The sequence below is a fragment of the Trachypithecus francoisi genome, unplaced genomic scaffold (assembly GCF_009764315.1).
Source record: "Trachypithecus francoisi isolate TF-2019V2 unplaced genomic scaffold, Tfra_2.0 Lachesis_group12, whole genome shotgun sequence".
NCBI lineage: Eukaryota > Metazoa > Chordata > Mammalia > Primates > Cercopithecidae > Trachypithecus > Trachypithecus francoisi.
Window position 1 is genome coordinate 56,563,091 of NW_022681457.1, and position 16,293 is coordinate 56,579,383.

General features: G+C 42.2%; 1 protein-coding gene across 1 annotated transcript in view; it reads left to right on the plus strand.

The window, feature by feature from the left end:
* The first annotated feature begins 2,837 nt into the window (after nt 1-2,837).
* Nucleotides 2,838-16,293, plus strand: part of LOC117093528 (zinc finger protein 91-like) — a 55,317-nt gene continuing 41,861 nt past the window's right edge. The window contains 2 exon segments of the mRNA XM_033228859.1: nt 2,838-2,900; nt 12,241-12,418. Of these exon segments, the coding sequence (XP_033084750.1) occupies nt 2,838-2,900; nt 12,241-12,418 (241 nt within the window).

Below are 16,293 nucleotides of genomic sequence, written 5' to 3' on the forward strand. Positions count from 1 at the left end.
TCTCACACTGGGACAGAAGCAGAATTAATCACTCTTGTCAGCCTGATACAATTCTGTTCTGGACATTCACAAATGTCTCAAAGATTCACAGGTGATTGTGAGAGGGTTCCCAGTGTCCCTGGGCTGATGGTCCAAAGATAAGCCAGGCAGAGAAGACTCAGGATGATTCTAAATAAAAAATGGAACTGCCTTGGTTGAACTCCAGAACCTGGGTCATCCATCCTGATTTGCTAGCTGTTGGGTAAGTAGAAGGACAAGAATACTATACTCCAGCCGGGCGCGGTGGCTCAAGCCTGTAATCCCAGCACTTTGGGAGGCCGAGACGGGCGGATCACGAGGTCAGGAGATCGAGACCATCTGGTAACACGTGTGAAACCCCATCTCTACTAAAAAAACAAAAATAGCCGGGCGAAGTGGCGGGCGCCTGTAGTCCAGCTACCGGGAGGCTGAGGCAGGAGAATGGCATGAACCTGGGAGGCGGAGCTTGCAGTGAGCTGAGATCGGCCACTGCACTCCAGTCTGGGCGACAGAGCGAGACTCCGCCTCAAAAAAAAAAAAAAAAAAAGAATACTTACTCCAGTATCACATTTTACAGGTAGGTATAGTTGTGGTCATGGCTCTGGATACTTTGTGGCCTTAAGATGCTTGTTTACACTTACAGATTCTGCCATCAGATTCTACTTACTCCTGGAGCCTCTCATATGACTGTGTCAGGTTAATGAAAAAGATGTGAAAAGGTCAAAAAGCCACACTCTCAAAAGAGGAATTAAAAATGTCTACGTTGATATCTCACAATGCAGAAAATGCCTCCTGTTGGTTTTCTATGAATTCTAAAGCCAAAGTCCGGCCCTGCCTTGTAAATCCCAGGCAGAGGCCAGCCAGACCTTATTTGCAGATTCTAGGTGAAATCAATCTCACTCTGCATTTTTGGGTGTTACAGTAAGTAAAGTGAAACTAAAGGAGATATTTCCTCACAGATGCTGCTCTAGAACATTCTAAATAATATTTTACCTTAAAAAAGCTAACACAGGCCCGGTGCGGTGGCTCAAGCCTGTAATTCCAGCACTTTGGGAGGCCGAGATGGGCGGATCACGAGGTCAGGAGATCAAGACCATCCTGGTTAACATGGTGAAACCCCATCTCTACTAAAAAATACAAAAAACTAGCCGGGCGAGGTGGCGGGTGCCTGTAGTCCCAGCTACTCGGGAGGCTGAGGCAGGAGAATGGCATAAACCTGGGAGGCGGAGCTTGCAGTGAGCTGAGATCTGGCCATTGCACTCCAGCCTGGACGACAGAGCGAGACTCCATCTCAAAAAACAAACAAACAAAAACAACAAAAAAGCTGACACAACATGAACAAAAGCAGACATTTTATTTGGGTCAAGCTTAAGGATTTTAACTTGAGACAAAATATTCAAGTTGCCTGGAACCTACACTTTGATTAGCAGCACTTACAAGTGGATTTGTAAAGGCAAAACAAGAAAAAGTAACAGTGAGTGCTCACTGATACAAAATTGGTTGTGAGAAATTCTTACTTATGTAAAGAAATAACTTTAATGACTGATTGGATATACATCAAGGTTAAGGATATGGAATGTAGTGTCCAGTGTGGAATTACTTTAATTTATAGCTACTTGGGGCAACAGTGAACAGTTTCAAGAGATATACAGCTGAAAAAAAAAGGGAGAGAAACATGACTGTGCTCTCATTTTAATGTCTCTGAGTTTGATACCTAAAAGGACTTGCATTCCTCAGACAAAAACTTTTTTTTCCATCTCAATTCTCAAGACCTACATTTAGAATTTGGAGCTGCAAATTCAGGCCCTGCATGGGTAAAGTAGCAGCAATATTCAGGTAAATGTTATCTCAACATTTGTGGGCATTTTAGCATGAGGAAGGAGGGAGAAGTGGAGATTCTCATGTCTACAGGTCTACTCAATGCACATATTTTACTCTGATTGGGTTTCAGTGCCTGATGGTCACTGAATCAGTTTCAGGTCTGAAGACACAAGTCGTTGGAAGAGGTAAAATGGTTAATATCTGACTTATGAAGTTTGTAGAAATCTGGTCTAGCCTCTCTAAAAGTGACTGCAGAGGATGATAGATACTAAGTAGGCAGAGACGCAATTCCACCTGCATATTTAGGGGACAGCATGCACTTCACTGCACAATTGTGAATTGACTGGAAGCCAAAAAGGCCCATCTAGAGTAAAGCTTAGTTGGTACCTTATGTGTTTCCATGATGTCTGGTAATTCTAGACTGGGTTTGGAAAATATAATTATAAGCAAAATTTTCTTTAGCCCCAAAGGAACTCCACAATAACAGAACAGAAAGAAAACTGTTTTATTATACAATTACATGTGAATGTGACATTACAGTCAATTTGCTCAAGAGATTGCAAAGACAGAAAGACAATCACCATAATTCGTCTACAAGTAGAATTTACAGCACCATGTCACACATAGTTCATCCTAAATTCACCTGGTAGTTGGGAAGGCCATCCATGCATGCTAAATGGTTATAATCAATGACAAAATAAACTTTTCACATCTTCATGACTGGAGGTAGTTGTGCAACTTGAACCCCAGTGTCTGGTGAAGGTAGGCTTCGACTCTTCTACAAAAATTGTTGATTCGGGTGCTATCTTTTTGGCTATTTAAATTTTAAAGCAATAGCTCTCTACTCCCCGAGCATTGGGCTTGAGCACTCTTGTTCCCTCTCCTGGTGGCCAGTGTATTCTCTTGACCCCTACCATCTGCCACTGAGGCACAGCCCACAGCACAGGGCTCACAGTTGGAAACTCACATCTTAGGTGAATCCCAGTTGCCACAGCAGCATGCCGGTGCCACATCAGAGAGTGAAGCCTGAGCAGCAGGAGGAGAGTCTGCAGACCTCCTGGGTAGAATTGCACCTTCACAATAATAGAAAAGGGAGCAGTGTTTCAGCCTCAGTTTTTATTTATAATGGTGACATGAAAAAAATACTGCTGGGTTTTAGCATGACTCCAGATAGAGATAGCTCTGAGTTCTCACTGTGACAGCCCACGTCTTTCACAGACACCATGGGATACTAATAGGGTTTCTGAAACAGACACACTATGCATTCGAGAGAAAAACAGCTCTTCTTCTGAGAAAAACTATATTGAGAGAAAAAAGTTAAAATGTCTTAAGAAAAAACTGAGATTGGATATAAGATTGATCAAGTCAGCCAGAAAATACCTCCCTAAGAAGAATTTCTCTCCAAACACCCAAAGTGCATAGCTACTCTCAGCAAGAGAAACATGAGCATTATTGAATAAAGGGGGCACATTCTCAGCAGAATTTTTTTTTTTTTTTTGAGATGGAGTTTCATTCTTGTTGCCCAGGCTGGAGTGCAATGGTGTGATCTTGGCTCACTGCAACCTTTGCTTCCTGGGTTCAAGTGATTCTCCTGTCTGAGCCTCACAAATAGCTGGGACTACAGGCATGCACCACCACACCTGGCGAATTTTGTATTTTTGGTAGAGAAAAGGTTTCACTATGTTGTCCAGGCTGGTCTCAAACTCCTGACCTCAGGTGATCCACCCACCTTGGCCTCCCACAGTCCTGGGATTAGAGGCATGAGCCACCGTGCCCAGTTCTCAGCAGAATTTTACAAGATTTATCTTCCATCTCTGCTGCTCTCTTATTTGCTAACCATTGAATGTGAGATCTATATTGGAATATATCTGACAACTTCCACCAGCACTTTTTTATAAAAAATTGAAATCTGTGTTAATATAGTAGAATATATTAGAGCTTGCAACATAGCTAACTGGAGAGCTATTATGGTTTTTGGGTAGCCATATCACCTGTCTTTATTTGTCCCATAATAGCAGCATACTAATTTGGTAAAATATGACACTAAAATTATCCTTACCTATAACTACTACTATTGGATAAATTAATAAGCATGTCACACTAATAGCTACTGTAACAATTTAATGGTAAATTTCTTTGGATATCAGATATAAATACATAAGTATGACTAATTTTATGTACTTGTCATAAGGTATGTAAGATTTTAAAAAATTATCTGAACTATAATTCAGTTAAAACACTATATTTCAAAAGTATGAATAACAATATTAAAATAAGGAATTCAATCAAAGTAAATATTGTGGCCTTATATTCATACTATTGTAGAAAATACTGTTTAATTTATATGAATGCAGGTTGTCTACAAACACTACACATAACTACACTAACTGTACTGAAGTAACCCAAGTACAACAGACTCCACTGTTCAGTTTATACACTGAACTCTTCTGGCTTTTGCAGTGTAAGTATGTCAGCCTGCAAATAATCACCTTGGATAATCAGGTTTCTGCCAAAGAACTTATTCAGTATCTTTTAGTCTATTTTATTCTGTATTGCTAAATTTATTCCAACCTTTGTGCTCAACTTTTTAATGCTCTTGAAATGAAGTTTACTCTGAACAAATCTGTGTCTAGTTTAAAGACTAAAGATAAAAAAAAATAATCTTTTGCCAAGACAAAAAGAAAGCAATGAATCTCAGGTCCCAGATAAAGACAATTCTCAGTCAAAAAGAATGACAAAAGGTGTCATTGTTAATATGATTTAGATATATTTCAAAAAGCAGAGGAAATATATACATATAATCTAAACCTTTTTTTAAAAATCAGCAAGTTATCCTCCTTTATTTTCACATATGAGAATAAAGCCTCTTATTGCAAATTTATATTTTCTCTTACAACAGCCAGGTCTCTGGACAAGTTCTTGAACTCTTGGACATCTGAATTTTGCACACTGTGTGCACTTGAAAGGATGTTTATGGGGGGAAAAGCAGAAGAGAGAAAGGCGTTATAAAAAAAATCCATGGGTTCACATGAATAAAGCAAGTTCTTAGAGACCTATGAAGAGACTTAGAATCTGACACAGTAATAATCGGAGATGACATCTCACAGGCACTAATGGACAGATCATTGAAGGAGAAAATTAACAACAATATTAGGACCTGAACTCAACACTCGACCAAATAGTCCTAATAGACATCTACAGAACTCTTCATCTAAAAATACCATAATATACATTCTTCTCATTACCACATGGCACATACTCTAAAATTGACCACACAATCAGAAATAAAACTATTCTCAGCAAATTCAAAAATCCCAAAATGATACAAACCACACACACAGACTACAGCTTAAGAAAAATATAATTCAATACCAATAAAACAACTGGAAACCATACAATAAAATAAAAATTAAACGGTCTACACTTGAATAACTTTTTGGTAAATAATGATATTAAAGCAGAAACCAAGAAGTCTTTTGAAACAAGAAAGAACAAAAATACAATATACCAGAGACCCTGAAATACAGCTAAGACAGCGTTAAAAGAAAAATGGGCCGGGCGCGGTGGCTCAAGCCTGTAATCCCAGCACTTTGGGAGGCCGAGACGGGCGGATCACGAGGTCAGGAGATCGAGACCATCCTGGCTAACACGGTGAAACCCCGTCTCTACTAAAAATACAAAAACTAGCCGGGCGAGGTGGCGGGCGCCTGTAGTCCCAGCTACTCGGGAGGCTGAGGCAGGAGAATGGTGTAAACCCGGGAGGCGAAGCTTGCAGTGAGCTGAGATCCGGCCACTGCACTCCAGCCCGGGCGACAGAGCGAGACTCCGCCTCAAAAAAAAAAAAAAAAAAAAAAAAAAAAGAAAAATGTATAGCATTAAATCCTCACATCAAAAAGTTAGATCTCAGTTTAACAACCTGACATCATAAACAAAAGACTGAGAGCAGCAAAAGCAAATAAGCCCCTAAGCTAGCAAAAGACAAGAAATAACCAAAATCAGATCTGAACTGAAGGAGATTTAGACATGAAAAACTACAAAATATCAAGAAATCCACGCATTAAATCTATTTTTTTTTAGAAAAGGTAAATAAACTACTAGCTAGATTAATGAAGAAGATACAAATAAACACAATTAGAAATGAGAAAAAAAGACATTACCGCTGACTCCACAAAAATATACTGAAGTCTATGAATATACTATGCACATAAGCAAATAAAACAAAAAATATATATACTGAAGTCTGTATGAATATACTATGCACATAAAAAACAAAACAAAACTCTAGAAGAAACAAAAAAATTCTGGAACAAATACATCCTCCCAAGACTCAATACACACAAAAACATCAAAGCCCTTAATAGATAGATAAGCTCAAAAAATTGGCCGGGCGCGGTGGCTCAAGCCTATAATTCCAGCACTTTGGGAGCCGAGACGGGCGGATCACAAGGTCAGGAGATCGAGACCATCCTGGCTAACACGAGACCATCCTGGCTAACACAGTGAAATCCGATCTTTACTAAAAAATACAAAAAGTAGCCGGGCGTGGTGGCGGGCGCCTGTAGTCTCAGCTACTTGGGAGGCTGAGGCAGGAGAATGGCGTAAACTTGGGAGGTGGAGCTTGCAGTGAGCTGAGATCCGGCCACTGCACTCCAGCCTGGGCAACAGAGTGAGACTCCATCTCAAAGAAAAAAAAAAAAAAAGAGGCCGGGCGCGGTGGCTCAAGCCTGTAATCCAGCACTTGGGAGGCCGAGACGGGCGGATCACGAGGTCAGGAGATCGAGACCATCCTGGCTAATACGGTGAAACCCCGTCTCTACTAAAAATACAAAAAACTAGCCGGCGACGAGGCGGGCGCCTGTAGTCCCACCTACTCGGGAGGCTGAGACAGGAGAATGGCGTAAACCCGAAAGGCGGAGCTTGCAGTGAGCTGAGATCCGGCCACTGCACTCCAGCCTGGGCAACAGAGTGAGACTCCGTCTCAAAGAAAAAAAAAAAAAAGAATAGTCTTACCTTGCTAAATTAAAAAAAAAAACTTGTAGAATATAATTAAAGCCTCTGATATATAAAACAAATATCTGGGAAGAACTTACTTTATTCTTTAAATAAAAAAAAGCTCAAAAAATTGAATGAGTAATAAATAACCGACCAATCAAATGAAGCTCAGGACCAGACATATTCACAGCTGAATTCTACCAGATGTACAAATAGAAACTGATATTATTTCTACTAAAACAATTTCAAAAGATAAAATTATTTCTACTAAAACAAAATCAAAAGATTAAAAAGAAGAAACTCCTCTCCAACTCATTATGTAAGAACAGCATCATTCTGATACCAAAATCTAACAGAGATAAAACAGAAAAAAGGCAACTTCAGGCCAATATCCTTGATGAACACTGATGCCAAAATCTTCAACAAACGGCTGGGCCCAGTGGCTCATGCCTGTAATCTCAGCACTTTGGGAGGCCAAGATGGGCTGATTACCTGATGCCGGGAGTTCAAGACCAACCTGGCCAACACGATGAAACCCCCTCTCTTCTAAAAACACAAAAAAACTAGCTGAGTGTGGTAGCACACACCTGTAAGCCCAGCTATTCAAGAGGCTGAGACAGGAGAATCACTTGAACCTGGGAGGCAGAGGTTGCAGTGAGCCAAGATCATGCTCTGCACTCCAGCCTGGGTGACACAGCAAGACTCCATCTCAAAAAAGAAAAAAAAAAAAATCGTCAGCAAACTACTGGCAAACCAAATCCCACAGCTTATCAAAAAGCTAACCCACTGTGATAAACTACGGTTTGTTTTGGGGATTCAAGGTTTCTTCAACATACACAAATCAATAAATGTGATTCATCACATAAACGGAATTAAACAGAGAAACCACAAGACTATCTCAATAGATGCACAAAAAGCTTTCAATAAAATTTAACATTTTTCATGTTAAAAACCCTCAACAAACTAGGCATTGAAGGTACATACATCAAAATAGTAAGTTATCTATGACAAACAAACAGCCAACATACTGAATGGACAAAACCTGTAAGTATTCCTTCTTGATAACTGGCACAAGACAAGGATGCCTTCTCTCAACAGTCCTATTCAACATAAAATTGAAGTCTTAGCCAGAGCAATCAGGCAAAAGATAAAAATAAAAGGCATCCAAACAAAAAGAGAGAAAGTCAAACTATCCCTATTTGCAAACAACATGATTCTACATCTGGAAACCCCTATACTCTCAGCAGAAAAGCTCTTTAAACTGACGACTTGAGTAAAGTCTCAGGATACAAAAGAAATGTACAAAAATTAGTAGCAACCCTATATATCAAGAACATCTAGGCCAAATCTGAATGGAAAACACAATCCCATTCACACTGCCACAGAAAAGAATAACATATCTAGAAATACAGATAACCAGAAAGGTAAAAGATCTCTATGACAAGAATTACAAAACAATGCTTAAGGAAGCCAGAGATGACACAAACAAATGGAATACTACTTTATGCTCATGAATAAAAAAGATCACTATCATAAAGTGGTCATACTGCTGAACTCAAGGTAAATGAAAGACTTAAATGTTAATCTTAAAAATTAGGTGTATAAAAAAAGAAACCCTAGAAGGTAAGAAGTGCCATTCTAGACATAGAAACTGGCAAAGATTTCATGATGAAGATATCAAAAGTAATTGCAACAAAAGCAAAAATTGACAAATGGGACCTAATTAAACTAATGATCTTTTTCACAGCGAAGGAAACTATCAACACAGTAAAGTGACAACCTACAGAATAATAGAAATATTTGCAAACTATGCTTCTGACAAAGGTCTGCTATCCAGAATCCCCTAGGAACTAAGACAAGTTTACAAGGGAAAAAAAACCTCACTTAAAAGAAGATAAAAAACATGAAAAAGCTGCTTGTCTTTAAAAGAAGACAAACATGTGGCTAACAAGCATATAAAAAAATGCTCATCACTAATCATTAGAGAAATACAAAAGAGGCCGGGCGCGGTGGCTCAAGCCTGTAATCCCAGCACTTTGGGAGGCCGAGACGGGCGGATCATGAGGTCAGGAGATCGAGACTATCCTGGCTAATACGGTGAAACCCCGTCTCTACTAAAACATACAAAAAACTAGCCGGGCGACGAGGCGGGCGCCTGTAGTCCCAGCTACTTGGGAGGCTGAGACAGGAGAATGGCGTGAACCCGGGAGGCGGAACTTGCAGTGAGCTGAGAGCCGGCCACTGCACTCCAGCCTGGGCAGCAGAGCAAGACTCCGTCTCAAAAAAAAAAAAAAAAAAAGAAATACAAAAAGAAAACCACAATAAGAAATCATCTCCAACCAGTGAGAATGGTCATTATTATAATTCAACCATTGTGAAAAGCAGTGTGGTGATTCCTCACTAAACTAAAAACAAAATTACCATTTGACCCAGTAACCTCACAATTGGGTATATACCTAAAAATATACAAATTATTCTATTTTAAAGACACATGCACAATCACATTCATTGCAGCGCTATTCACAATAGCAAAGACATGGAAACAGTCTAAATGCCTATCACTGGTAGACTGGATAAAGAAAATATGGTATGGTTATATGATGGCACACGCCTGTAATCCAGCACTTTGGGGGCCGAGCCAGGTGGATTGCCTGAGCTCAGGAGTTTGAGACCAGCATGGACAACATGGCAAAATCCCATCTATAAAAAAAAATAAAATAAAATACAAAAAGAAAAATTAGCTAGGCATGGTGGCACAAACCTTTATTCTTAGCTACTTGGGAAGCTTAGGTAGAAGAGGATAGCTTGAGCCTGAGAGGTTGAGGTTTCAGTGAGCCAAGACCACACCACTGCACTCCAGCCTGGGAAAAAGAGTGAGACCCTGTCTCCAAATATAACAAAATATAAAAAACTTAATAACAAAATATGGGCCAGGTGCAATGGCTCACACCTATAATTCCAACACTTTGGGAGACCAAGGCGATGGATCACTGGAAGTCAGGAGTTTGAGACCAGCCTGGCCTACATGGTAAAAACTCCGTCTATACTAAAAATACAAAAATTAGCTGGGTGCTGTGGCACACGCCTGTAATCCTAGTTACTCAGGAGGCTGTGGCAGAAGAATTGCTTGAACCTGGGAGGTGGAGGTTGCAGTGAACTGAGATCATACCACTGTACTCCAGCATGAGTGACATAGCGAGACTCCATCTCAAAACAAACAAATAATGGTACATAAACATCATGAAATCATGAAATCCTGTGTGGCCATAAAACAAAACAAAAAAACGAAAAGTAAGAAAGAAAAAAAAAGATTATGTCCTTTGCAGCAACACGGAATGAAGCTGGAGATCATTATTCTTAGAAAATTGATGCAGAGGCCGGGCGCGGTGGCTCAAGCCTGTAATCCCAGCACTTTGGGAGGCCGAGGCGGGTGAAACACGAGGTCAGGAGTTCCACACCAGCCTGATCAACATGGTGAAACCCCGTCTCTATTAAAAATACAAAGATGGCTGGGCATGGTGGCTCACGCCTGTAATCCCACCACTTTGGGAGCCCGAGGCTGGCGGATCACAAGTCAGGAGATCGAGACCATCCTGGCTAACACCGCGAAACCCCGTCTCTACGAAAAAAAGAAAAATTGGCCGGGCGCGGTGGCTCAAGCCTGTAATCCCAGCACTTTGGGAGGCCGAGACGGGCGGATCACGAGGTCAGGAGATCGAGACCATCCTGGCTAACACGGTGAAACCCCGTCTCTACTAAAAAATACAAAAAACTAGCCGGGCGAGGTACCGGGCACCTGTAGTCCCAGCTACTCGGGAGGCTGAGGCAGGAGAATGGCGTAAACCCGAAAGGCGGAGCTTGCAGTGAGCTGAGATCCGGCCACTGCACTCCAGTTTGGGCGACAGAGCGAGACTCCGTCTCAAAAAAAAAAAAAAAGAAAAAGAAAAATAGAAAAATTAGCCGGGCGAGGTGGCGGGCTCCTGTAGTCCCAGCTACTTGGGAGGCTGAGGCAGGAGAATCGCGTGAATCCGGAAGGCGGAGCTTGTAGTGAGCCGAGATCGCGCCACTGCACTCCAGCCTGGGGGACAGAGCCAGACTCCGTCTCAAAAACAAAAAATAAAAATAAAAATAAACAAAGTTAACGGGGCGTGGTGGCGCATGCCTGTAATCCCAGCTACTTGGGAGGCTAAGTCAGGAGAATCACTTGAACCTGGTAGGTGGAGACTACAGTGAGCCCAGACGGCGCCATTGCACTCCAGCCTGGGCGACAGAGCGAGGCTTTATCTCAAAAAAACAAACTAATTCAAATGCATTTTTTGTAAATTACTATATTGGGGAAAAAATTTCAGGCTTAACAAACTATAAACTGCCAATTAATCTCTGACTACATAATCAAGAAATTTCCATCTTTTTTTTTTTTTTTTTTTTTGAGACGGAGTCTCGCTCTGCCGCCCAAGCTGGAGTGCAGTGGCCGGGTCTCAGCTCACTGCAAGCTCCGCCTCCTGGGTTTACGCCATTCTCCTGCCTCAGCCTCCCGAGTAGCTGGGATTACAGGCGCCTGCCACCACGCCTGGCTAATTTTTTTTTTTTTTTAATAGAAACAGGGTTTCACCATGTTAGCCAGGATGGTCTCGATCTCCTGACCTCGTGATCCGCCCGTCTCGGCCTCCCAAAGTGCTGGGATTACAGGCTTGAGCCACCGCGCCCGGCCAAGAAATTTCCATCTTGATAGTACAAACTAAGAAACTACGTAACTGTACCTAACCAATTATTGAATTTGGTTTTCTTCATTATGCGCCTTACAAAACTCTTCTGTCAAATCCCTTCAATAGACCATAAACTACAACCCAAGCTGGGTGCTCTTCAATTTTGGAATCACTCTTTTGATAAATTCTTTAATATTTGTGGGGTGACTTCCGTAAATTTTTAGCAGGAGAAAACAGGAGCTGGGAACCTCACGGACCAAAGCTCTTTCCATTCATGAACCCACACGCGGAGTCAGGATTCTCCTCTGACGACCCTCCCATGGTCACTGCACATCTGGGAGAGACTCTGCGCTGCGGGTGCAGAGCTGCCCGAAAAGGTCTCCAGGCCAGGGCACAGTCACAGCGCAGGTTAGAGACAGGACGCCCGGAGGCCAGGTGTCAGCGCAGCCGCCATCTTATGGCTGAAGCGGACTGAGGTGGAGCTAGGCAGGGAGAACTCGGGGCACAGATTGTGGAGCTGACTGTGGGGAAGCCTGAGTCCCGCCACAGCCACTTCCCACCGGTTCCAACCAGCCCCGGCCACTCTCTCCGGATGTCGGACCCGGCACACTCACCATTTCTAGGCTTCCAGGAGGTCCTGGCGACTTAGTTGTGGATCTCCCAATACCTGCAGGTCACAAGACCACAGAACCTGGGCCTCTAGGTGCAGAGGACACACAGCAGTAAGCACAACACCTTGACCTCCGACTGCGGTGAGAGCCAAAGGTCCGAGCACATCCCGGAAGCCGCGCTGTCCGCTCCAGCTGCATGCCTGATTGGACGGTCCCAGCCCAGCATCCCTGATTGGATGATGTTTAAGGCCCCGCCCCTTCGGGCCCTGAGTGACAGAAGATGTTATCAGATGCTTCTGATAAGAAAAGGCTGCAGCCTTTTCAGGCAGGGCTGCCTCCCTGAGCTTAGCCAGGCCCACCCCAGAGCATGGGAAAATTCTTTCTCTTCTTTACTCTCTTTTTAAATGTATTCGAAATGTGAACAAATATAGTTTACTGTCATGTTAATAATACATAATTTTTTGTTCAAGAGTAAATCAATTTTTACTTTACTAAGAGTGTATTATCAATACCGAAGGCTGGGCGCGATGGTTTACTCCTTTAACAGCATCAGTTTGGGGGACCGAGGCGGGTGGATCACCTGCGGTCAGAAGTTCAAGACCAGCCTGGTCGACCTGGTGAAACCCCTTCTCCACTAAAAATACAAAAATGAGTCGGGTGTGTTGGTGGGTGTCTGTAATCCCAGCTACTCAGGAGGCTAAGGCAGGAGAATCATTTGAACCCAGGAGGTGGGGGTTGCAGTGAGCCGAGATCGGGCCATTGCACTTCAGCCTGGGCAACAAGAGTGAAACGCCATCTCAAAAAACAAAACAAAACAAAAACTCAACCTAATTTTAGTAAAACCTTATAAATAAATCCATCAAATTTGTCATTTTTGAACACTCTAGATTTTCACATATATTTAATAATCTCTTTGTTTGTTTGTTTGTTTGAGACAGAGTCTCCCTCTGCCACCCAGGCTGGTGTGCAGTGGCGCGATCTCGGCTCACTGAAAGCTCCCCCTCGGGGGTGCACCTCTCCTGCCCCAGTCTGCCCAGAAGCTGGGATTACAGGCGCCTGCCACCACGCCTGGCTAATTTTTTTTTTTTTTTTTTAATAGAAACAGGGTTTCACCATGTTGAGGCCAGGCTGGTCTCAAACTCCTGACCTCAGGCAATCCGCCCACCTCGGCCTCCCAAAGTGCTGGAATTACAGGCTTGAGCCACGGCACCCAGCTTTATAATCTCTTATAATTTTTTAACTTTTTCAATTTTATTTTATTAGACTATTTTTTTAACTTGAAACAATCTTTAATCTTTTTTTTTTTTTTTTTTAAGACAGATGTTGCTCTGCCAGCCAGGCCAGAGTGCAATGGCATGATCTCAGCTCACTGCAACCTCCGCCTCCTGGGTTCAAGCGATTCTTCTGCCTCAGCCTCCTGAGTAGCTGGGATTCGAGGCGCCCACCACCACACCCAGCCAATTTAGCATGGTGGCCTGAACCTGTAGTACCAGCTATTCAGGGGCAGAAGTAGGAGGACTGCCTGAGTCCAGGAGGTTGTGGCTGCAGTGAGCCCTGATCAAGCCACTGCTCTCCATTCTGGGTGACAGAGTGAGACCACTTCTGGAAAAAAAAGCCAAAGCATATAAACTTCAACTTACAGGGTTTTGGGGGTTTTATTTTTGTCTTAAATTGTTATATTTCAGTAGTTTTGGGTACAGGTAGTATTTGGTTACATGGATAAGTTCTTTTGTGGTGATTTCTGAGATTTAGGTGCACCAATCACCCAAGCAGTGTGCACTGTATCCAATATGTAGTCTCTCATCCCTCACTCCCTCTCCCACCCTTCCCGCTGTGTGCCCAGAGTCCATTATATAATTCTTTTTAATTTTTAATTTTTTATTTTTTTTTTTTTTTTTGTGATGGAGTTTCGCTCTTGTTGCCCAGGCTGGAGTACAACGGAACGATCTCGGCTCACCGCAACCTCCGCCTCCCAGGTTCTAGCAATTCTCCTGCCTCAGCCTTCCCGAGTAGCTGGGATTACAGGCATGCGCCACCATGCCCGGCTAATTTTGTATTTTTAGTAAAGTCAGGGTTTCTCCATGTTGGTCAGGCTGGTCTTGAACTCCTGACCTCAGGTGATAGCCCGCCTCAGCCTCCCAGAGTGCTGGGATTACAAGCGTGAGCCACCGCACCTGGCCCCATTATATAATTTTTATGCCTTTGCATCTTCATAGCTTAGCTCCCATTCATAAGTGAGGACACACAATATTTGTGGTTTTATCCCTTCTTTCCTTTTCTTTTCTTTCTTTCTTCTTTTTTTTTTTTTTCGAGAGGGAGTTTGCTGTGATTACAGGCATGAGCCACCTTGCCCGGTCCATTTTTTGATGTTTTAATTATGGTCTTTTCTGTTTGTATGTTTGTTTTTGAGATGGAGTCTCTCTCTCTCGCCCAGACTGGAGTGCAGTGGTGCGATCTCGGCTCACTGCAACCTCCGCCTCCCGGGTTCAAGCGATTCTCCAGCCTCAGCCTCGGGAGCAGCAGGGATTACAGACATAAGCCATCACACCCTGCTAATTTTTGTATTCTTAGTAGAGGCGGGGTTTTACCATGTTGGCCAGGCTCCTCTGGAACTCCTGACCTCAGGTGATCCACCAGTCTTGGTCTCCCAAAGTGCTGGGATTACAGGCATCAGCCACCATGACCAGCCAATTATGGTCATTCTTGCAAGAGTAAGGTGGTATCACATTGTGCTTTTGATTTGCATTTCCCTGATCATTAATCATCAGTGATGTTCAGTATTTTTTGTTGTTGTTGTTGGCCATTTGTATATCTTCTTTTGAGAATTGTTTAAGTCCCATCTGTCTTTGTTTTTGTTGCATTTGCTTTGGGGTTCTTGGTCGTGCACTCTTTGCCCAAGTCAATGTCTAGAAGAGTTTTTCCAATGCTTTAGAATTCGGGTAGTTTCCAGTCTTAGATTAAAGTATTTGCTCCATCTTGAGTTAATTTTTTTATAAGGTGAGCGATGAAGATCAATTTTTTTTTTTTTTTTTTTTTGAGATGGAGTCTTGCTCTGGTCCCAGGCTGGGGTGCAGTGGCATGATCTCGGCTCTACCTCCCAGGTTCAAGCAATTCTCTGCCTCAGCCTCCCGAGTAGCTGGGATTACAGGCACCTGCCACCATACCCAGCTAATTTTTTTTTGTATTTTTAGTAGAGATGGGGTTTCACCATCTTGGCCAGGCTGGTCTTGAACTCCTGACCTCGTGATCCACCCACTTCAACCTCCCTAAGGGCTGGGATAACAGGTATGACCCTCTGTGCTCAGCCAAAGACCCAGTTTTATTCTTCAATATGTGGCTTCCCAATTATGCCAGCACCATTTATTGAATAGGGTGCTCTTTCCCCACTTTATATCTTTGTTTACTTTGTCAAAGATCAGTTGGCTGTAAGTATTTGTGTTTATTTCTGGTTTCGCTATTCTGTTTCATTGGTCTAAATGTCTATTTTTATACCCATACAATGCTGTTTTGGTAACTACAGCCTTGTAGTATAGTTTGAAGTCACATAATGTGATGCCTTCAGATTTTTTTGTGTATGTTTTTGTTTTGTTTTTTTTTTTTTTTTTCTTGCTTTAACTATGGAGGCTCTCTTTTTATTTTATATAAATTTTAGGATTTTTTTTTTTAGTTCTGTGAAGAATAATAATGCTATTTTGATGGAAATTACATTGAATTCGCAGACTGCTTTTGGTAGGTTTATCATTGTTGCAGTAGGATTGCTACCCATCCATAAGCATGAAATATGTTTCCATTTGTTTCCATTGTCTGTGATTTCTTTTAGCAACATTTTGTAATTTTTCTTGTAGAGATCTTTCACCACCTTGGTTAGACATATTCCTAATTATTATTTTTTTTTTGCAGCTATTTTTAAATGAGTTGAGTTCTTAATTTAATTCCTAGTTTGGTCACTGTTAGTGTACACCAGTGCCACTAATCTGTGCACATTGATTTTGTATCCTGAAATTTTACTGAATTTATGTATCAAAAAGCTTTTTCTTTTCTTTTCTTTTCTTTTTTTTGAGACAAGGTCTTACTCTGTCGCCCAGGCTGGAGTGCAGTAGCATGATCTCAGCTCACTGCAACCTCTGCCTCCTGGGTTCAAGTGA